The sequence below is a fragment of the Eptatretus burgeri genome, chromosome 14 (genome assembly GCF_056783735.1).
Source record: "Eptatretus burgeri isolate ZD-2024b chromosome 14, Ebu_testis_v1, whole genome shotgun sequence".
In the NCBI taxonomy this organism is placed as follows: domain Eukaryota; kingdom Metazoa; phylum Chordata; class Myxini; order Myxiniformes; family Myxinidae; genus Eptatretus; species Eptatretus burgeri.
In genome coordinates this window covers 21663493-21688324 of record NC_140974.1, presented here as the reverse complement: position 1 = coordinate 21688324, position 24832 = coordinate 21663493, and the positions used below count along the sequence as shown (strand labels likewise).

The 24832-nt window shown below is 44.5% G+C and overlaps 1 protein-coding gene across 1 annotated transcript; it reads right to left on the bottom strand.

Annotated features, from left to right (window-relative positions):
• Nucleotides 1–23543: 23543 nt before the first annotated feature.
• Nucleotides 23544–24170, bottom strand: LOC147012765 (uncharacterized). Its single transcript, XM_085853453.1, has one exon. The coding sequence runs from the start codon at nucleotides 24168–24170 to the stop codon at nucleotides 23544–23546; it is 627 nt and encodes a 208-aa protein (XP_085709579.1).
• Between the last annotated feature and the right edge of the window lie 662 nt (nucleotides 24171–24832).

Here is a 24832-nt window from a genome sequence, read left to right as displayed (position 1 = left end):
TTGTTGCAATATCACTTCGAACAAGACGTTCATGTATGATATGGTACAGTAATCTTCAGTTCCTTAGAGCCCACAATCACTTCCAATTCAGATGTTCACCAGGATCGAATTCACACACTCCACCTCTCTATCTGGTCTTAACGCACTCTCAAATGCATCCACCCTGCACTCCAAAGAGACCGCACCACGATGCCAGGGCTCTGTCTTTCAATACAAGCGGACATATACCCAGTTATTTGTGTACACGCCAAAGATGCAACGGCTGTGTGAGGACTCTGTCGTCATCATTTTTTCCTCTGGAACTGACTTGTGCACTTGGCCTCCTTCAGAGTCTTCACAGTGTACGGTGACGACCAAGCCTTATCTCCACTTTCCATACTTATTCATTCCCATTAGCTTCACAGTTCATAATACACAACAGAGCACGTTTTATTCCAGTGAAATCTACTGGACTCGCACATGCTCCATTTCAACACTCGCATACTTAATGTAAATAACTCAAATAATACAAAACTTGGTACTACATGCAGATCAATGCAAATCAGTGCACATACAAATCACATATAAATACAAACATGCAAGAGTTCTATCCTTTCAACTTATGACTAAAACAAATACAGTTCTCTCAACTTGTGCTGAAAAGACAATTAATTTCACGCTTTAGCTCTTCAGCTCAATTTATCCCTCCAGGTTGGAACACCCTACTTATTTCCTAAACACAAAATTTAACATTTCCAATCATATGGAATTTACGAATCTATAACACCTCCACACAATAACAATGTAACAGTTTCACAGCAAGCAAATTTCCAGCGAGCACAATGAACAAACAGAAAAATACAGAGGTACCTGACAAACATTCATAACACTTATTCATTCCTCCAGCCGCTGTGAGCCTTCTGCTCTCCGTTGGAGGTCTCTAACCTCTATTTACAACATCCAAATGCCCAGGATAAATCCTGTAAACTTAAGTGGCCTCCAACCACTTAATTTTTAGGCCTGTCAGTCAAGATTCTCCTTTGTGTACCTCTCCTATCAATGGTGTCCCATGTTACCCATTTGGCTGAGAGATGCAGCATCCAATCTCAAGTAAGAGCAAACCTCTTAGTTTGTGACCACTTGCTTGCTGTCATGTAGCTCAAGGATTTCCTCAACAGATGGAGCCAAACAGATATTCAAATCTGACTGCATATTCTGTAACATAGACTGTCGTAAAAAGACAAAGACCAAGGGTATATGGACAACTGAAACAACTTCAAGATTTAAACTTTATGGAGGGGAAACTTATCAAAGCCCTAACATATTTTTGACCCTTAGAACCTTGAGACCCCACAGACCCTTTATACCTTCACACCCTTTTAGTTCCTTGACTCCCTTTAGACTCCTTAGACATGTGAGAGAGTTTTAGATCCCTTTGGACTGCTTGATCGTGGCCCCCTTCTAAAAAATAGTGAAGATCACTGCTTCAGACAATGTATAACCGTTGAGACGCACACCACACAAACATCTATTGTCTTCTTGCAAAACACAGGCTATACTTTTTTTCAGCAGGTAATGCACAAACTCTACTCGCTCAGAGAATGGGTACTCTGTTCGTCGATACTAGTGTGTGTGTGTGTGTGTGTGTGTGTGTGTGTGTGTGTGTGTGTGTGTGTGTGTGTGTGTGTGTGTGTTAGCGTCTCCTCCGTAACTCCAAAACCAAGAAACCTAGCAGCCTGAAACCTTGCATACATCCGAAGAAAACTCCAAGGGAGTGTATGAGTAAAGATTGTATGTTTGGGTTAATTAAAACACCCCCTTTGAAGATGATTTACGGCATTATTTAATTATACCCTTTATCAGGGGTATCCCCAGCCGCCTCGCTCTCTGGGATCTAAAGGCGTATCCCCAGCCGCCTCGCTCTCTGGGATCTAAAGGCGTATCCCCAGCCGCCTCGCTCTGGGATCTAAAGGCGTATCCCCAGCCGCCTCGCTCTCTGGGATCTAAAGGCGTATCCTGGGTTACCGAGCTCGGGTCTGAAGCCGCCATGTTTTTTTTAGCTTGCTCACTGCTCAACCATGCCTTGGCTTGGAACAGGCCGCAACAATTTCTTCATGATAAAGTATTTCTTTTCACTTTCCTCACTCATATTATCGAATGCCTGTTCATCATAGTTATCAATCGCTTTATACATCGCTTTTGAAAGTGCTATTGTTTTCAAATCAAAATTGGAGTGATTTCATGCATAAAATGATGCAATTTTCCACGATCGACTCTCACGGACAAATTAAAGAATATCATCTTTGGCATCAACGAATGGATATCATCCAGACATAATAAGTGTCGAAATCTGAAGTGAGATCTGATAATTTAATGAAATAACGAGTGTTATATCTCAGCCTTCACACCTATTTACTTTAAGCAAGCAAGGCTGTGGTCCCTCCTCCATTTTATATGTATATATATATATATATATATATATATATATATATATATATATATATATATATATATATATATATATATATATATATATATTCTCGTTTCTCGACAACCACTGGTCCGATGTAATTGAAACTTGCCAGGTATATTGCTGGGGACCTGAGGATGTGCCTTTTCAAGGTTTGATATTTATAATCGGACAAGTGCTTCCCAAGTTATGGGCATTCATTTATCAACCAATGACAAGACACGTTGCTGCGTAGGCATGGCCAATGGGGAAGAGAACCTCAGCCGCGTTCCCCATTACAGGTTAAAACGTACGGACTTCTGGATAGTGATGACTTTGTGTATCTATCTATAATTCCAGCAATCTCTGTGTCTGTCTGTCTGTCTGTCTGTCTGTCTGTGACCGCCGTTTCTTGACAACCACCAGTCTGATCTGATTGAAACTTGCCAGGAATATTGCTGGGGACCCGTGGATGTACCTTTTCAAGGTTTGATATTGTTACAGAAATGTCCCTTAATGGGACTACTAAATATAAGATTAGCTCAGATCCCCCATTAAATGCCTGTTTAGATTGGTTGTGTGGTGTAAGGGACAATATGTGTGTGTCGGGAGGTGTAGAGGACTGTGTTTTTATGTTCATACGGTGGTGAAACGAGAGAAACAAGAGATGATTCTTCTTCCTCCCCCGTACGAACGGGAGGGGAGTGGCCTAGAGCGAGAGGTGTGGCCTGGAGAGGAAGTGACGCGAGGGGCGGAGCCTTTGGTCAGAGAGTCGCCCGGAGAAGCGATAGAAAGGAGAAACAAAAGATGAGTATGTGGGAATAGTGGTGCTCGAAGTGTGCTCGTGTCTCGAGGCAAGCGAAGGAAGGAGGCACCATGTTGTATCTGCCGGGAGAGACGCTGACCCGACCTGCACGTCGGTGATTCGACCGAGAGAGGCACTGAGAGGACGAAGCGGGAGTCGGGCTTCGAGGCGGGAAGGCCGGAGAGGATACGCCGGACCTTCGGACGGTCCTTACCAACGGCGCGTCACATTTGCCGATCCGCCTGTGGAACTCGGACCTCGACTTGGGCCTTGTATGGAGAACAGGCCAGGCCGGGATTTGTGTGCTGGACCGTGAGAGAGATCGGCTGAGGCCCATCTTCGACCCTATGCGAGGTCAGAGCGTGCGGAGACTGAAGGAGGAAGAACACCGCGCTGCCATGTTGCCGCGCAGCACATTCAAGCGGGAGTTTGAACCCGTGGACACCTCCGCTTGTTACGAGCGACCTTCGTGCTTTTGGGCACGGTCCTCTCGTCCATGAGCCATCACCAAGTACTCTGTGTGCATGCATGCTGTTTGTTTGTCTGTCTTGTTTGAACGTGTTGTATAAGGCATATTTCGTAGAATCCCCTCGAACCCTTACGACCGTGGTTCCCCAGGTAAGAATGGGTAGAGAGTTAGTATAACCATTGTAGTGTTTATTGCTTGTGTTGTGATCCCTGATGTCCCCAATAAATATGGTTAATTCTTATGAAGTTGCCGCTATGGATTAATTCGTGTCGCGTTGAGGAACGATCCGTTCGATTGGCATATAGGGCCAAAGTGGTTACAGGCTGGTAGACTCCGCTCGGTCACTGACAAAGCCAGTCTGTAACTAGGGGTTCTATCTCCCCAACTGGTAAGGTACAGAAGACTGTGACAAGACACGGTGCTATGACGTCACGAATGACGTCACAATGAATGTTTTTATTTTTTGTGGTTTTTTTTTTTTGCACGATTGACGTCACAATTATTCTTATTCTTCGTTTGGTATGACGTCACAATCGATGCTGGGGACCTGAGTATGTGCCTTTTCAAGGTTTGATATCGTTCTTCATCTGTTTCAGCTGTTTCCCAAGTGTTTCCCAAGGGTTTGAAAACTGTTTTTTCCCAAGGTTTGAATTAATCCAAAGGTTTGAAATTTCCCAAGGGAAAGAGCTGTTTCCCAAGGGTTTGAAAGCTGTTTTTTCCAAGGTTTGAATTAATTATTGTGCTTGGTAGACATTTGTGAATACATTTACAGAGAGAGGGGCAACAGAGGGGGGGTGAGAGAGGGGGCATCACAATTCAAGAGAGGGGGAGAGAGGAGGGGGCGAGAGAGCAGGACGTGAGAGGGGGGTGAGAGTGAGGGCGAGAGAGTGGGGGGAGAGAGGAGGGGCGAGACTAGGGGGGAAAGGGGAGACGAGAGAGTGAGGGGGCGGCACAATTCTTCTTCTTCGTTTGATATGACATCACAATTGACACTGGGGACCTGAGTATGTTTCCCAAGTTATGGCCATTTATGATACGGTTGGTCCGATCTAGTTGAAACAATGCCCCAATCCAGTCATCATTTACGAGAGCGAAGGAACGACGCTGCACATATTGGCATGCACCTACGGGCCCGCACTAGTTCTATTAATTTCTCTTTCTTATGCGCATTTATATAAAAACACAATGCCCCAATCCAGTGGTCGTTAACGAGAGCGAAGGAACAGACTGTGTGGTTGTTTGAAATTTTTTTTTTTTTTTTTTGCACGTACGTTTATTTTTCTCTCTCTCTCTTCTCTTCTCTTTGTGTTTTTCCTTGCGATGACAAGGCGAAAAGGCAAAATACGTTGGCTCTAATTGAATAATTGGCCATTAAAACTAAATGGCGAATAATCGTAACTGCGATATGCGAACTTCCGGACAGTGAGGACTTAACTTCGCATTGGTCGGTGCGCGGCCGGCCGACGATGACGCACGGGCCATGTCGGTTACGATGGGGATCAATCGGTGCCTTGGTTACAGTGGTGTAGGAGTGGCAATGGTCAATGGCAGCGAATGTCATGGCAAGCAAAGACAGGGAGGTAAACTTGATTTTAATTTGGATTTTAATTAACTCTGTGTGTGTAAATATCACAGCAGTTGTTACTTCAATGAAAGTGATAATTCGTGGAATGATGTGAACATTCCGTACGGGCACGCACTACTTCCGGATGGTGATGACTCAATGTATTCTAATAATTTCTCTTTCTTATGCGCATTTATAGATAAACACAATGCCCCAATCCAGTCGTCGTTTACGAGAGTGAAGGAACGGCCTGTGTGGTTGTTGTTTCTGGTTCGCGGGTGGAAAGTTTTTTTTTTTTTTTAGTTTTTTTTTTTTGCACGTACGGCCATGCACGTACGGGCACACACGTATGGGCACGTACTAGTCTATCTATAATTCCAGCAGCGTGTGTGTGTGTGTGTGTGTGTGTGTGTGTGTGTGTGTGTGTGTGTGTGTGTGTGTGTGTGTGTGTGTGTGTGTGACACCGCTGTTTCTCGACAACCTCTGGTCCGATCTAATTGAAACTTGCCAGGTATATTGCTGGGAACCTGAGTATGTGCCTTTTCAAGGTTTGATATTAATCGGACAAGTCCTTCCCAAGTTATGGCCATTTCTTTACCAACGAATGACATGACACGTTTCTGCGGCCATTTATTTACCAACTAATAACGTGACACGTTGCTGCGTAGGCGTGGCTGCATAGGCTGGTGCGTGGCTGGCTGACGATGACGTCACAGGCCGTGCCGGTTACATGGCAGCGAATGTCATGGCAAGCAAAGACAGGGAGGTAAACTTGATTTTAATTTGGATTTTAATTAACTCTGTGTGTGGAAGTGTAGTTGTCGCGAGAACGCGAGAGCGAAGGAACGGCCTGTGTGGTTGTCGTTTCTGGCTTGTGGTTTGAAAGTTTTTTTTTTTTGCACGTACGGGCACGTGATAGTGAAGGAACGACCTGTGTGGTTGTTGTTTCTGGCACGCGGTTTGAAAGTTTTTTTTTGTTTGTTTTTTTTTTTTGTTTGCATGTACGGCCACGCACGTACGGGCAAGTACCTACGGGCATGCACTAGTTTGATCAATGCAAACAACCTCAGCAGTATAGTTCGCTGGAGCTATCTTTGTTTTTTTTTTTTGTTTTTTTGGAAATTCTTTATCAACCACTGTCACAACGAGAACCCAACGGGTTCACGGGTCGTCTAGTGTGTGTGTATATATATATATATATATATATATAGATATAGTTACGGCTGTGGAAATTCGCAGAACACCATATAGGTCCTTAGTTATGCCGCTAAGTCCGTGTTCAGTTAGATTTTCCCACCGTTGTTTAATGGGCTGCGAATCTTCAGGTAGCCTTTAGTCTTTGCTATCGTTATTTTTGACCAACCGCTTCACACCAACCACCACCACCACCAACATCGCTCTCAACAACCGCTTCCCTCAACACTCATAACCACACCACCGCGTTTCCACCTCGGCACACGGTTGCCAGAGGCCTGGCATTTGTCGAGGGAAAGCAGGCGGCCCCTGTTCCCCCCCTCCCCCGGATGAATGGCGTCTCCATGGTGAATTCCACCCGGCGTGTGGAAGAAGACAAATACAGCGGCGAGGGAGCGTCCCCGATTTGGCGGGAAAAGGCTTCCTTCAAGAAGGTTCCCGCATGTTCTGGAAGTTTCCCGTATGTTCTGGAAGGAGGGCAGGGCGAGAGCGAAGGGGCGGAGCATGGGTAATAAAAAGCGCGCACGGAGTGTTCATTTTCTCTCGGTGTTGCTGGATGTCTCTCGGGCATTGCTGGATGTCTCTCGGACGTTGCTGCATCTCCCTCTCTGTCGTTGCTGGAGTTGTCGCTGCCGCTGGACGCCGCGGAAGGACCTGGGCTGCTTCTGCCGGAGTTGCGTGAAGATCTGGGCTCGTGTCCGAGTCAGGAGCTTGGAGCGGTTGGTCGGTGGAGGTCCGGGCGTCGCGAGGGAGACGCGGGCTGGAGGCGCAGCGCTGCTGTGTCGCGCGAACCTGCGCGTGCTTGTGGGGAGAGCCAGAGAGAGCTCGCCTGCAGCTTGGCAAGGCCTGGGCGCAACCGCGGCTACGCTAGCTGCCGTGGGGACGGGACGTCGCGACTCGCCCCAGCAAGGCACCACGAGGGTGCAGGTAAACTGCAATGGTCTCGTGGGGCCCTTTCGGTCACCAAAGCCCCACGTTATAAAGGCCCACGGGCCCAGTCTGATTCCCTTGTCTATGAGGGTGGTCTTTTTCCTGGGGTTTTTCTTTGAATGCATGATGTGGCACCGAGTCCGTAAGTAAAACCTGTAAAGTAAATGTACATAATAACCATAGTCGGTTGTAGTGTTTTTACCTTGCCCGTGTTTTTGTCCCTGTCCCGCAGTCTTCAACAAACAACTGCATGCGTGTTTTCCCATCATTGCTTACCTGCCTGACTGCATGATTGTTTGTATATGTGCTGTTTAATAAATGTGCTTATTTAAATGTATCCCATTCGTCGTGTCGTTTTCCCCCATTGAACCGCCGTATTGTTTTTCGGAATACTAGTTGGTTTTTGAATACCGATAACACTGAACAACAAAAATTTTTTGCTGGAGATGTGTAAAGTGATTTAGACTAATTTGGGTACGCTGATTTCAAAAATCATAACCGTTTTGCTGTATCACGTCAGGATTTTCAGTAACAGAAATATTTCCATTGCCTAGAAGTCAGGATTTCAATGAAATTTACAAAAATTCATTTATTCATTTATTTCATCATGAATGCTTCAAAATTATAGAAATTACAGAAAAACTCCACTAGAATGTAATTAAAAATGCTTTAGGCATTTGGCTTTGCGTTTGTGGTGCTCTGTGTCAGTTTCACGATGCAGGAACCAGCAGAAATCGCCCATCATGTTCGGGTTGTGCCGCCCTTGGTAACGCGTCTCCATGAGTGAAATCTCTTGGTGGAATCGCTCGCCGTGCTCGTCCGAGACTGCTCCCAAGTTGTCAGGGAAGAAGTTCAGGTGCTGGTGTAGGAAATGGATTTTCAGGGACATCCTGGAGCCAAGTTTCCTGAAGGACTCCAGCAGCTGCTGCACTATTTCTTCATAGTTGTCCGCGCGCTCGTTCCCCAAGAAGTTGTCCGTCACAGCTTTGAAGCTCCTCCATGCTGCCAGCTCTTTGGGGTTTAGAGTTGTCGGAAAAGTTTCGTCCTTCATAATCTGTCGGATTTGCGGTCCAACAAAGACACCAGCCTTGATCTTGGCCTCCGACAAGGTGTTGCCAAACTTTTCCTTGAGGTATAAATACCCACGCCCATTCAGATCCATTGCCCGTACAAAACTTTTCATCAAGCCGAGCTTTATGTGCAGTGGTGGAAGGAAAACCTTGGCTGGGTCGACAAGGGCGACATGCTTCACGTTGTGTCGACCAGGTACATGCTCTTTTCGCTCTTCCCAATCTTTCTTCGTCCAGTGATTCTTGTCGTCTCTGCTATCCCAGAGACAAAGGAAGCACATGTATTTCGTGTAGCCTGACTGCAGCCCTAACAACAGCGCCACCACTTTCAAGTCTCCGCAGATGTGCCAGTTGAAGTCATTGTACTTGATGGAATCAAGCAGCTGCCGCATAGTCTCATAGGTCTCTGTCATGCCGAATGCGTGAGCCAGTGGGACTGATGGTTTCTCGTTGCCATTGTGGAGCAAAACAGCCTTCAAGCTGTTCTTCCCCGAGTCGATGAAGAGGCGCCAGTCTGCAGGATCATGATCACACCCAAGTTCTTTCAACAGACCGTTGATGTCACTGCAGAATGTCATCGTGTCTTCCATCTCAAAGAACTCAGCCATGTCTCTGTGACGTGCTCTGAACAAGGATATCTTGGTGTTAGGTTCAAGTAGATTCCACTGCTGCAGCCTTGATCCAAGCAGCTCTGCCTTCGCCTTTGACAGCGAGAGATCTCTTACAAGATCATTTAAGTCTCCCTGGTTCAGAAGGTGTGATTCTTGAGTGTCGGCTTCAAAAGGTTCATCATCACCATCCTCTTCACCACTGCTTACAGCTATGTTCTGATCAGCTGGAGGTGTTGGAACGGGGTTCTCGTCATCATGAGGCACAGGTTTACGAGCAGAGATGCAGTCAGCATACTTGATGTGACCTTTATTCTTCTTGTTGAAGCCGGCGATGCTTGTGCAGCAGAAATAACAATCATCATGATGATTCTGCGGCTCACGCCATATCATGGGCACCGCAAATGGCATGCTCGCGTGCTTGCCCACCAACCACTGAGTCAAGGTTGTGTGACAGCTTGTGCAGCAGATGTGTGGTGCCCAGCTCTGTTCTTGGTCCCCCACCTTACACCCGAAGTAGTGAATGTAGGCGGCCTTCATTTTCACTGCTGTAGATATACTTCGCTGTTGATCTTTTTTGGTATACCGACCATAGACATAACAGAAGTTGTCAGGATGATTGGTACAGGAACGCCTACTCATCTTTATCTGAAAGAAAGAAATATAACACAAGTTAACAACAATTGTACGAAATAGACATGTTAAAGACATATGTAAATTTCATTGAAATCCTGACTTCTAGGCAATGGGAATATTTCTGTTCCTGAAAATCCTGACGTGATACAGCAAAACGGTTATGATTTTTGAAATCAGCGTACCCAAATTAGTCTTAATCACTTTACACATCTCCAGTAAAAAAAAATTTTTGAAATTTGTTGTTCAGTGTAATAGAATTGGGTCCGGCGAGGTCTGGCGATAATACCCGCTCGGTTATCCCAGAACGGAACGAACCGCTTAAGCGGTTCGTGTCCAAACAGGCCTTCCCCGAGGTACGGTCCCTCGGGTGGTTACCCGCGCGAATACTTAGGTATATCGACATTTGGCAATTGGCCCTGTCGCACGCGGGTAGAATACAGACTGGGCCGTGGTGGGATTAAAAACCCACCCGCGACTGGTTTCTGGCGTTGTTCCAGAAAGTCACGACTGAATTGTCCGTTCGGTGGGCGAGCGGCCGTTATTAGTTAGCGCGGTCACTCACACGCCGGGCGGGCGTAATTTCGTAACAATATATATATATATATATATATATATATATATATATATATATATATATATATATATATATATATATATATATATATATATATATATATATATATATATATATATATATATATATATATATATATATAGTGTTGTGGTTGACGAAATTCGCAAACCACCATTCAGGTCCCTTAGGTGAGATATCTCTGTAAGTATATGTGTAGTTAGGCCCAAACCCGTTGTTTCGAGGGAATAAATGTCATTCATTCGGGCTGCGACCCTTCTAGATAGCCGTTTTTCTTTTACTATCTTTATTTTGGACCAGCCGCCATTACTACCACCACCAACCACGTCTCAACAGCCATCACACAACAACCACCAGCCGCAACGCCGTTTCACAACAACAACAACGCCAACAGCCACGACCTTTACCGTCACATCTCACTCTCGCAACCATCGCATCACCGCCATTTCCGCGCCGCTTGTGGGCACCGATACTGGACTCGTGCAGGGCGCGCACCGAGCAGCGTGTGCAGAAACATCACAGCCTTTCCGAAGAAAACGGATCAAAAACGACTCACGCCCACTTCTGTTCCGTCCTATCGGCGAGCGTGGGGCGATTTGGCCCCGCCTCCAGGTGCGTTGGAGTAATATCGCTATATGCAAATTCATGGATCAAAAAGCATTCACGCCCACTTTTCCTCGGTCCAATGGGGAGCCAGCCAGAGGTGAAGGGTCGAAGGTAAAGGGTCGGAGGCGAAGGAGCGAGGCCCCGGAGGCTATAAAGGGCTGCGTTCGCTCGCCAAACAAGGGCAGTTCGCAGTCGGTGGAGTTGGGAAGAAGAAGCAGTAGTAGTCAGTCAAGGCAGTTCGGAGTTGAGTTGGGAAGAGCCAGTCAAGAGAGGAGTCGGAGAAGGCGGTTGGACGGAGCTGTGGAGAGTTGGAGAGGTGGCGGCGGCGAAGGCAGTCGAGGGGGTGCTCGTGTCGGAGTCGGGGAGCTGCGGAGAGGAGAGGCCGGTGACGCGACCGAGGTCGTGGTGGAGACGCTCGTCGCGGGACCCGAGCCAGGGAGATATCCTCCTTCCCCCGAGCATCAACAACCCCCTCCTGTTCCCCCCCCCCCCCGCGCTGAGATAGTGCGAGAAGGGGGCCCCGTTCCCACCCCATTCCAGACACTGTCCGCGAGGCCCGCGGAGTCGGGGCGCCACCGCCATTTTGCGGCTCATCATCAGACGGGTAGGCCCGACGCGGTCTCGGCCCCAGGCCCGTCTGCCCCCATCATCCTTGAGGGTGGTCCTTTTCTTTTGCTTTGAGTATATGTGTTGTCGGCGCCGTCTGTGAAGTAAAACTGTATAAGTGTTGCCGTGTGCTCGGTAGTCGGGGGTATATCTGCATTGTGTTTTGCTTTTACATTTGCTTTTTGTGTATTATTGTGTGTTTCTTCTTCTTTTACATTTGCTTTTGGTGTAATTGTATATGTGTGCTTTCCGTTCATCGCGAAATAAATGTGCTTTATGTCGAACTGTTTTTCCCGTTTCGCTTCGTCTTTTCCTTTCTTGAATCTCCATCTTACTTCACGTAAAGGGTTGGTCGTGGGCTAAATACGCCCAATAATTAATCGAACCGTCGAGGCCGACGATAACACCGCTTGGTTATCCCGATAGTACGGAACGGGTCGCTTAAAGTGGCCCGTGTCCGAAGTCGACCTGCGGCGAGGTGCGATCGCCCGGTCTACCCTCCGTGTGGGTTCTTAGGTAGGTCGAATTTGGCGAGCAACCCTATCCCACGCGGGGGGCCGATTGGCACGATCGTGGTGAGGCCGAAAGGCCCACCCGTGACTAGTTCCCGGCGTTAGTCCGAGAGGGTCACGACGGGATTGTCCGTCCGGTGGGCGACGTGCCGTGATTCGAGTTACGTGGCCGTTCGCACGCCGGCGGGCGCGAATCCGCAACAATATATATATATATATCTCTATTATAATACCAAGCTTGAACACTAAAAACTCGGCTCGCCGTCACACGATCCCTATGAAATTGTTGTGGCACTTAGCGGACATGCCGAGAATGTTTGGGAAGTCTTGGCGTTCCATAGTACCACTTGCATTTTGCACAATGCGTATTTTTGTCATTCCCCATGTACGGTCTGTTGTCTGCTACCAGCTATGTTGTACTACTATCCCGTGCATGTGCACGGGTATCGCTCGTGTATATATATATATATATATATATATATATATATATATATATATATATATATATATATATATATATATATATATATATATATATATATTTACACCATCGTCTGAGACCCATCGTGTCCTTCGTCAGTGCACCATCTTACCGATTGCAGAGCTTTCTGGCACGTATCATTGGCAGATTTGAAGGAGAGATTGATAAAACTGTTAAGAATAGTGGTGAATTTATCCAAAGAATAAGAGAGGTTAGAATCCAAGATGATGAGACTATAGTATCTTTCAATGTGGTTTCCCTTTTCACCAACATCCCAGTCGATCTGGCGGTGAGCGTCACACTCGATCGGTTGAAACATTCAAATGATTGGAAAAAGGCTTGTCAAAACAGCAAACTAACACCTGAAGACGTTGCAAGCTTGCTGGAGATGTGTCTGAATCGCACGACCTTCATCTATGATGGTGCACATTACTGACAAATATTTGGCATAGCTATGGGTACACCAGTCTCTGCTGTTGTAGCTAATTTGGTGATTGAGGAACTCAAACAAAGGATATTTGAGTTTCATGAGAATTGGCTCCACGGTACTGGAACAGATATGTAGATGACACCTTCGTCATTGTGCATACAAACATGGGAGACCACCGACTGGGCCAATTTGGCCAGGTATTCCCCAGCATTAACTTCACAAATGAAATTGAAAAAGAAATCAAATTGGCCTTTTTGGATGTGGAGGTTCACTGTAAGCCTGACAGCTCCCTAAAGACCTTGGTTTTACAGGAAACCAACCCACACCAGCAGATTACTGGATTTTAACTCCTGCAACCCAATCTCCCACAACTGCAGTGGAGCATGGACCTTAGTAGCTCGGGCATGGACGCTGTCCTCTTCCTCGGCCAAGGCAATTGAAGAAATCAGATTCGTTAGAGGAGTCTTGCTCAAAAATGGGTAGAGCAAGGGGATACTCCCCACATTGGAAGAACCAAAAAGGACAGAACTGTGTACCAGACACACTTGGGCACTGTGTACTGCCATACTACCCAGGCCTTTCTGAAAGGATTGGCAGGATAGTGCATGGCTCACGGATTGGTAGCCTACAAGTCTCTATACTACGCACCACTCGTAATGTCATCTCAAAACTAAAGGACCCAACACCAACTGCTGATAAATCTGGAGTAGTTTACCATTCATCATGCAAAGACTGTGATCGATTCTACATTGGTGAAACTGGAAGAAATTTGAAACAATGGTGAGATGAACATGATGGAGCAATTAGGCTTGGAAAGGTGACCCAGTCATCCATAGCACATCATTGCCTGCAATCTGGCCATAAATTTGACTTTGATGGGACCCGTGTCCGAGACCCGGCATCAAACAAACGACACAGGTCGATTATGGAAGCATGGCACATGAAGAGCCGGAAGGGTGGTCTAACTGGGGAGATGGTGGACATACCCACACAACACACACCTCTGGTGCAAATGGCAAAAACTGGATGGTGTATACAGCTGGATAAGGTGAGCAACAAACAACACTCAATCCCAAACACCACATCCACATGGGCACAACACCCAACAAGAACCCCAACACTCACACAACCAACACCTCATCATGCCCAACATATGTATATACATATATACAGGTTGTCTCAGACACCCGAAGAAGCATCTGGGTAGTACAAGACACAGATGAAGGACGGTCAGAGAATGGCCAAATCAACAGGGATTATGGGATTTGAAAGTGGCTCCCAGCCCAGAATATCGAGCTAAGCGCTCAGCAGATGGGAATGCCAAACAAATACCGCACACATCGATCTCATCTCTGGTAATGCAAGCAAAGGAATAATAATCTGGCATTTGGAGATGAAGTGCAATTGTTATTTACCTGTATGGATTGAGAATTTCATTGGTATTACATGTACTAATATGTTACATCATGATATTATGCAACGCACTCAACTCCTGCTTTGTCCTCTTGGTTCTGAGGAGTTCAGTTCAGAGTATAATACTCATTAGTGCAGGGATTTGAAATAATATTATCAAGCATAGAACAAGTTCACAATCCACTGTATGGAGTAGGAGAGAGAGAGAGAGAGAGAGAGAGAGAGAGAGAGAGAGAGAGAGAGAGAGAGAGAGAGAGAGAGAGATATATATATATATATATATATATATATATATATATATATATATATATATATATATATATATATATTCAAGAAACAAAATGTATCTCCATTCCCTGGACCTGAAAGATGACATAAAGAGGATTTCAGACTCCCCGCACCTGCGCATCACAACCATAAAGGTTCCATGCCTGAGAACACAAACCCTTTTGAGCTTTAATCACATTTCATTCTTGAATTTCTAGCAGATAAAATCGCTAATCACAGATGGATTTGGGGGTTGATCCGTGAGATCGGAGATCAACCCACAAATACATCTGTTGTGACATCAGTGCTGGTCATGCAAGTTCACATTTGCTATCAGATGATGGATTGAAGCTCAAAAGGCAAATTGTAAGATTGCAACAGGAAACCCTTTTTGACACTGGTGTCATGACATAACTAGAACAGTACATGGTGGAGCACATACCTTAACCAAAATCTAATCGGCTTGTTCTTGTCACCTTCCCAACTCATCCACCAAGTTTGGTTAAAATCCGTCCATAACTTTTTGAGATAACCTGCTACATGTCGTTTTTGGCACTATCTCTCAATGGTGAAGAACCACTAACAAAATGATACCATCTGGATTTGGATCTGCACCAAAATCGAATCGATTCGTCCATGTCATGCACCCAACCTCTCCTCCAGATTTCACCTGAATTCGTTTATAACTTTTTGAGACATCCTGCTCGCAAACAAACAGACAGACAGTGGAGAAAGCAAAACCTCCTTCTACATTCGATGCTGGAGGTAATAAACCCTTATGATGAAGCAGTTAGACCCGACCACATCTTTTTCATTACAGACACTCAATGAGAGGTCAAACAGACTGTTGTTTATCTCCACGGTGAACTCATGGGAGATAAAATGAAGTGATCTGCATGACTGGCAGCTGCGAAGGCATTCATCTCGGACCTTCAACAGCCCTAATTAGTCTAAATCCAAGGTCCAAGACTTATCATTAACCTCCGCCATCTTCGAAGATGGATGGAGGTCACTGTTTTCACCCCTTTCTGTTTGTGTGTTTGTTTGTGTGTTTGTTTGTGTGTTTGTTTGTTTGTTTGTGAACAGTATTACGGAAAAACTCCTCGATGGATTTTGACGAAACTTGGTGGGGGGGGGGGTTAGGTATGGTCCAAGGATCATGCCATTAAATTTTGGACTTGGTTCCCCCCCCCCCAAAAAAAAATTTCGAGAATTTTTTTTTTGCATTTCTACATGTTTTAAGTGATTTCCAACACCCCCCCAAAAAAAAATAGAGGAATTTTTTTTTTTTGCATTTCTACGTTTTAAGTGATTTCCAACCCCCTCCCCCAAAAAAAAATTATTTGAGAAAATTGTTTTTTTATTTTATTTCTACATGTTTTAAGTGATTTCCAACCCCCCCCCCAAAAAAAAATTGCATTTCTGCATGTTTAAGTGATTTCCAACCACCCCAAAAAATTGAGAATTTTATTTTTTTTTTTTTTGCATTTCTACATGTTTTGATTTCCAACCCCCCCCCCCCCCCCCAAAAAAAAAAATGTTGGAGAAAAGAACTATAACTCTGTCAGCACTGTTGACATCATATTTAATGAATAAGATATAAGGTTCACTTGAGTGACCCATCAGTAATGGCGGCGGAGGTTTTGCACTCTCCCGAGTGCTCCCCCTCTAGTTAACATCTGTATTCATTTTGGCACTTGATATGTGGCTGAGTCGATGGCAACATAAATGGGATAAATTAACACAGAGGAACAAATGTCTTCGAAAATGATGCCAACAATGATGAGCCTCCCGAGAGTTTCCCTTTGTATCAATCCTGTTCACCCCATGCATCCTCTCCTGCCCCCCATTCCTCCCCATGCCCATTGCTTGTCCAAGTCTCCCTCTATCCTGGCCTTCAACTCTGCTGTTGGTGTTTCCCCCTCTCTCTTCCGCTGCTTTTGTGTGCATCTCTACTGTTCCTTTTGCGTCCAGTTTTGGGTGTTTATCTCCACCACCGAAGGTGGACGGAAGTTATGTTTTCACCGTGTGTTTGCCAGTGTGTCTGTCTGTCGGTGAACAGGATATCTCAAAAAGTTGTGGATGGATTCAGACAAAATTTGCTCGAGAGGTTGGATATGTGACCAGGACAAATCGATTCGGTTTTGGGGAACATGCAGATCCAGATACGACAATTTCTGTTGTTGTTGTGGTGGGTGATTCTTCACCATTGAGAGATGGGACGAAAAACGATAATTTACAGCAAGATATCTCAAAAAGTTGTGAACGAGTTATGACAAAACTTGGTAGATGAGTTGGTTAGGTGACAAGAACAAGCCATTTCTATTTTGGTTCAGGTCTGGATCGGTTCAGCCTGGTGGAGGGATGTGCTCCACCCAGTGTCCTTCTAGTTACCCTTGCCAGAGAAGGTTAGTCCATTTGGTCCGTTTGTTGTTTTGACGAAAATTGAAAATTTTCTTCATATGTCGATCTGTCTTGTTTGCTACGGCTCGGCTCGGTTCGGTATTTACTGTGAGTGTCATAACTCGCTAAGGCTTTCAGCTATCTTTGTTTAACTTTACTCGAGGATTCCGATGGACAAAAGTGAGGCTGTCAATGCTCCCGCCTGACACCTTTTTCTTCTGTTTCATCTCTTTTACTCTCTATTCCTCTCTTTCTTCCTTTATCTCTCTAAGGAGAAGTGAATTTTTGCAGAAATTTTTCTGTAAGGTTCACTTGGCCGCACCTGGATGGGTTTGAGGGTTGTGGAGTAGCGGCTGAAGCGCGAATCCTATCCAGGCTCCACCTGATGACTCCATCTTTGGTCTTTACTTCTTTAAGTTCCTTCTTGGTCTTCTGTTTGATTTTGACTATATATGCCATAGGTCATGGTGACAGTGACGTCATTTGCATGATTTTCGTCATGCCTGTCAGGCTACTGCCTGACACCTTCCTGATTGTTTGTATGTTTGTTTGTTTGTCCGCACAGAACGTGAGTTTTTGTTTGCAACTGCTTGTTGGTTTTCACCAAAGGTGAAACTACTTTTTTCCAAAAAAAATAGAAAATTTTCGCCATCGGTGCGACAGCACTATGGAAAAAAAAATGAAACTCCTCATGAGGAATGTGATTTTTTTTAATGATGTCATAGGTGCCTTTGTTATGACGTCATAATTGCATACATAGAATGCTCCATCCAATCAGTATGAAAATTTTTGAGGATAAATTGGTTGACAAAAAATGATGACGTCATCCGTCATGTGGTTCGGCAGCTTTTTATTTTTTTTTTAACCTTCATAAATAATCTTCTCCGAAACAGCCGAACAAATCTAGGTGAAACTTTACAGGTATGACCACCTATCCATGAGGAACAAAATGTTCCCACCCTATGATGTCATAGGTCACATGGTTTGGCAGCCATATTGGATTTATCCGAAAACCTATAAAAATCTTCGTCTCCAGAACAGATCAAGGGAAAACTTCACACACATGTTCCCCAAGCCTCTGGGATGCCAGGGTGTTTATGAATAATTGATGTCAAATGGTCTGGCAGCCATATTGGATTGAAAGAAAATCTTTAAGAAATTATTTCTCTTGAATCACTTCATCACTCCACATGAAACTTCACAATTATGATGTAGTAGTGATGGGAAATATATGTTTTAAATTTCAACCTGGTCGGATGCATGGTCTGGCAGCCAGAATGACTTGATTTTTTGATCTGGGTTATTTTGACTTCTTTTTTTTTTGAATGAGGCTCACTTGGCTGGGCCTGGATGGGTTTGAAAGTAGAGAAGTAGCAGCTGAAACCCGAATCCTATCCAGGTTCCTCCTGATGTCTTCATCTTTGCTTGTTTCAGTTCCTCCTGATGACTCCAATGCAGGACTGTACCTATTGGATCTTCCACTTGATTTGAACTGAATTTATTTTAATCCCATCCGAAATTCAATTGAATAATAACAGAAGTCATGGGTTCGGGTCAGGTGTCTGATCAAAGCCCGGTTGCATTAAAGCAGGACATCTTGGTACGCGGTCATCACGGCCATCAGTTAGCAGTTCTAATTATGTCTTATATTAATTCTGTACCAAACCACGCAAAACAAGTCCTGGTGATGGTCTGCAATCTCTGATTGTTCTTTCTTGTTAACCTCCGCCATCGAAGATCGGAGGTTACTGTTTTCACCCCTTTCTGTTTGTTTGTTTGTTATTTTGCCAAAACGAAGTTTTTTCAAGATATGTTAGTCAGCTTGTATGTTTTTTTTTTTTGTTTGTTAGTTTGTTTGTTTGTTTGTCTGTAATCACGTATAAAAATTATGCAGAGCACAGTTATCATTGGAAATTTTTGTAACTTCGCATATCAGAGGCCTATAGAGGTCCCTTTCAGTGCACAAAATTTTGAAGGTCAAGGTCAAAGGTCAAGGTCACTTTGTGGCAAATCAGGGGAGTCGACGAAACCCTTATTTTTTGAGTAATTTTGATCAGATCGTCTTCAAACTTCATGGGAATATAGTTCATGGTCTGGCGCTCAGCTGATTAATTTTTGGTGGCGATCGGCCTTGACCTTCATGGTTAGCGCTGGAGGTTGAAAGTTTTTGACCCCAAGGTCAAATTTTGAAATCTTAGATACCATATCGAGTAATACCTCATATGAAAGCGCTTGATAAGTGCTTTCCAGATCTGTCAAAAGTTTGACGCTATGACGTCATTTGATGACATCATGACGAAAAAACGGATTTTTCATGAAAATTTTATTTCCTCAGTTCTCATCAAAATCTCTTGATATTTCATGTACAACGGTCCTGGAGAGATACCATTAACCGTATGAAAATATAAAGGTCAAGGTCAAAAAAAGGTCAAGCATCAAGGTCGATGAAACCCTTATTTTTTGGGTAACTTTAATCGAATAAACAAGTCACTCATGTTCACATTTTGGCAAGATACTGGTCACCCTGGGGGTGACATTGGTTTGTTTTTTTCATGGTTACTCTGTAGAACGATTCTCATCAGAATCTCTCGTCGGCAGATATTCCTCAAGGAGTCGCTCCTGGTGGATAGTAGCTCTGTTCACCTCAGTGTGACCTTAAAGAAGTCACACGTGGTCACCTTTTGGCAAGATACGGGTCTTTTTATTTTGTTTGTTTGTTTGTTTGTGAACAGTATTACGGAAATACTCCTCGACGAATTTCGACGAAACTTGGTGGGGGGAAGGGGGGTTAGGTCTGGTCCAAAGATCATGCCATTAGATTTTCGACTTCGTCCAAAATCCAATATGGCCGCTATGGCGGCCAATTTGAAAAAATATTTGAATTTTTTTTTTGCATTTCTACATGTTTTAAGTGATTTCCAACCCCCCCCCCCCCAAAAAAGAAATTGTTAGAGAAAAAAAAATTATTGCAAATTTTTTTTCAACAAAATTTCGAGGTTTTTTTTTTCCATGACTTCATGTTATAAGTGATTTCCAACAAAAAAAAACATGCCAAAATTATAATTGCGGCTGATTTTGGAACTTCAGGTGGATATACCCACGTAAAATCAATTTCTGTCTCAAGGAATCTAGTGATGACGAATGAATTGATTATGTAAAAGTTAAAAATAAAAGGGAAAGTTGCAAACTATAACTCTGTGAGCACTGTTGACGTCAAATTGAATGAATAGGATATCAGGTTCACTTGAGTGACCTAGCAGTATTGGCGGCGGAGGTTTTGCACTCTACCGAGTGCTCCCCCTCTAGTTTGCATCCTGTTTTTGTCTGTTACATCCTGATCTGTTCAGTGTCCTCACTCTTCCATGAGCTTTGACTATATTGTATATACAAAAACAAAAAATCTTTAAAATGGCGATTCATTCATTCATTTCATATGCAGCTTGTGACTACTAGTTGTGTTAGTGCTGGGAGCACGGCTGTGCCATTGATGCAGTGCCCCTTGTAGGTTGGAGCGGGAATTTATAACTTGTCCAGAGTGCTGACGATAACTAAACTCTTTGTGAAGGTTACCGTGCGATCTTTAATGTTCACAAACCAATATTGGCAGAAGGGATGTCGGTTTAACATCCATCAAGTGGATGGCAAGCACATTGATGAATTGCTCTGCCTGTGAAACACCCGGTTGACAATTTAGAGCTGGGTCGGGATTCAAACACAGGCTAGACAGTTTAGAGGCTGTAACAAAAGCATGACTCCTGCTTGTAGGCCATCTGGATCGTGCCGGAATTGCGTTTTTATTTTTCTCGATCCGTTGAAATAAACATCAACATCAACATCAACATCAACATCAACATCAACATCAACATCAACATCAACATCAACATCAACATCAACATCAACATCAACATCAACATCAACATCAACATCAACATCAACATCAACGTTGTTTTTGCATTGCAGGCATTTCAAACATACATTACATCTTCCCCTTCAAGATGGAAAAGAACAGTGGAAAAAAGGAAAGATCCAAACTTAACAAGGGTAACATTTACAGTTCATCACAAGTCAAGTCTGTTTGGTCTATGACTGATATGAGCACTTTGAATACGAGTTATGCATGGGGGTAACTGAGCCAGCTGTAGACACTGGTGGGGTGACTGCTCTGTCTGGCTCACACAGATATACAGAAGGTGCAGTGTCACAAGCTGGAGGCTTCAAGTCTGACGAACAGCTTGAGCCATCATTGCCTCACTGGTAGCGTTATCAGTATCAACAAAAGACCGATCGAGAGCAACACCCAAATTGGCTACACTGATTCTCAGGACCGAACAACGTACGAACGTGGCTCGGAATGCTGCTTCACAATCACAGCTGGTATCCACCTTTTGGAATCCGTAGGAGGCTCCATTCTAACTTCATCATCCTGACGTAATGGTGGAATATCTTTGAGTGAGTGACGATCAAGGTAGAACTTCTGTTTTGCCTTTTCCAGGTCAAAGTGCCTTTTTACAGCATCACGGTCATAAGCCATAGACACCAGAAGACCTCGGTGGCGTTGTGCGATAATCCAGCAAGGCCAGGTGCTTGTCTGTAGATTTTCACCACAGTCGTTTTACTGTTTGTACAGCCCTCTCTATCTCTCCATTTGAACATGGATACCTGGGGCTAGACGTTCTAAGAATGATTCCATGATCCTTGCAGCATTTCCTCACAAGTTGTGAGTTGTACGTAGTCCTATTATCACTCCTTAGAGTCTCCGGTAAACCATGTCGACTAAACTGTGCTTTTATCTGCTCAAGAGTTGAACTGCAGCGTAAATCCTTCACTTCATCCTCCTCGATGAATTTGTATTAATAGTCGACCATTATCAGGTATGTCTTCACATCAAATTGGAACAGGTCTGCCCCAATTTAATTTGAAGGTAGATTCGGTATAGTTTGTTCACATCGTAGAATGCAAGAACGTGCAGAGAACAGCAAAGTTCCTTCAGTCGATCAAGTGCTCTGGCTTGAGCTTGTTGCCATTGATATTGAACATCTGATTTCAGCAGCTCTCGGAGTGGAGCTAACTTGTCACTCAACCAAGGTATGAATTTTGACAGATACGTGACAAGTCCAATGAAACAGCTCACAGCTTCCTTGTCGGTTGGAATGGCATACTATGACCTACCGCAACTTTGGCCGGATCAGGAGATAATCCATCAGCAGACAGTATGTGTCCTAATTACTGTACCTGTGTTGCGGATATTGCACTTCTGCAGATTCAACTTCAGATTGTAATTTGTTGCTCTCTCAATGACCTTTTTTTCAGAATTCAATCATGCAACTCCACATTTGGACCAGCTACAAGGATGTCATCCATGATGGTGAATGCCCCATCTCTGCCTTCAATCACCTGGTCCATAATCTGAAAATTTTCAGGTGCACATTTCAGTCCAAAAGGAAGCCGAAGCCACCTGTACCTACCCAATGGTGTATTGAAACACGTCAGATAGGACGATTCCTCGTCCAGTTTGATTTGTAGGAACCCTGACGTCGTGTCAAGCACCAAGAACACCTTGGCATCAGGTATTCTTCCAACGATCTCCTCAACATTATGCATGGGATGGTGCTCCCTCTTAATGATCTTGTTCAGTTCAGATGGATCAAGACAGATTCTCAGTTTGTCATTTCTGAAAGATACCACCATTGAGTTGACCCATTCAGTTGGTTCATTAACTTTGGCAATGTATTCATCGGATTCCATCTCCCCCAGTCAGGTTTTAATACGTGGCAAGAGGGAAGCTTCTTGTCGCCGCAAAGCGTGTCCTACTCCCTTCACATGAGGTTGCAATTTAATTGTATACATGCCTGGCAGAGTTCCAGTAGTTCGCACTAGATCTGGATATTCCTTCAACTCAGCAAGCATGTCACTGAGGGTCCACTTCAGTTCCAACGGAATGGAGTCTGATGATCAGACCCAGAACTTCAGCTGTATCTCCGGATCTTATGTTTTCCTGTGAGAGAGCGACCACTTCGAATGTTGTGGTGAATGTCTTGCCACGGCACTGAATAACGAGATCTACGGCTGTGACAGGTTTTTATCCTGTGATTCGAGTAGGTACGCAATACTTTGGCTGATTGATGGAATTCAGCAGCGTGTGCGAGATGCTAATAATAATCAGATAGTGTCATTGTGTTGCAGCGAGCTCTGGTATCAATTTTTAAGGTCACTTGCCTTCGTGATTCCAAGAGAGACTGTCTCCATTTATCACCTTGTGATGCAGCCGTTGGCTGCAGTGCACCGAACCGTAGAATTTTTTCCCATTGGTGTCATCCATGTACTCGGTTGTATCAGTACAAGCTCCATCCAACTGAGTTTCAACCGAATGCATGCTGGTATGTCGATGGCAAGCTGCAAGCCAATGGTTCGGTTTGTTGCAGGAAGAGCAGGTGGATCCAATTGCTGGGCATTCACTGTGATTCCCTGCATTGGTAGAATCCTTACCACAGTGGTGGCAGCTGTCCTTACACTGGGGTCTATTCCAGGTTTATCTGCGTGATGACACTTGTGCTGAGTTTGACTGTGGTTTCGGCCTCGCTTGTCTGTAGTGTACAGCAGCTACACTCCGGTCCTCATCACGGACAATGCGAACTTGAGTCCTTGAAAGCTCATATTGCTGACCCACTTGAAGAGCTTTGGCAAGCGTAAGTTCCTCACCTCTGTCTAGCAGGTGGTCCCAGACCTTCTCCTCATACACGCCTTGGATAATCGCATCCATGAGAACATCTTCAGATTGCGCATACTCGCAGTCCAAACGAATGAGATGCAAGTCCTCAACAAAGTTGTCAAACGATTCCTCGGAACTTTGTTTCCTCTTGAAAAGACGATGCCTTGCGACGCGCTTGGTTTTTTGGGGATGAATATACAATTCAAATTTATCCAGAACTTTGTTGGGGTCATCCTTCTCACCTTCAGTCCATTCAAAAGTATTGTATCTCTCTCGTCCTTGTTCTCCGATCCATGTTCCAAGCCAACCTGCCTTGCGTTTGTCAGACAGATCAGCCAACGGACTGTCGAAAACAAATCCAACGTGATTCCGAAATGGAACAAATTCCTGAAAAAATGAAGCCGAATCCCAGTCAAACGTGGGGTGCTCAAAGTTAACGGATGCCATAGTTTAGGTTTCTCAGATACCACATTCAGATAGCACGAATGAACGAAGCTATTTGCAGATCAATTCTGACACCATGTAACATAAGCAAGACTCCAGCTTGTAGGCCCATCCGGATTGTGCTGGAAGTGCGTTTATATTTTTCTAGTTCCGTTGAGATAACCAACAGCAACAACACTGAAGTTGTTTCTGAATTGCAGGCACTTCAAACATACATTACAGAGGCTATCCCTCTCTTTCGTGGTCTCTCTTCCCCTCCTCCCTTTCCCTCTCTTTCTCCCACCACTTTGCCTTCTCTTTTTTTTCTGCCTGATTGGATGCTCTTCAGACACAATATTAAGATTGTGGAGCCTCTGTTCAGAGAGGTTCTGGGATTTAAATGTCCAAACCTCTTAGCAGCAGTAGTCAGGGCAGGAATTTTTAATCTGGCCAGGATGCCGGCGATGATTCGCCCACATTTCATCAAAAGACACAGTGGGATCTTTAAAACCCAATCAGCAGCAACAAATGCTAGCAGATGGGTACCTAGTTTGAAATCCATCCCAGGAACAACGCACTCATTAATGAGAACGCAGACTGAAGAGCAGGTCGGTAAATTCACTACATCTGCACCATCCTGGTTGCCCTCGAATGACTAGCAGACCCCTCAAAAATTCCTTAAGATG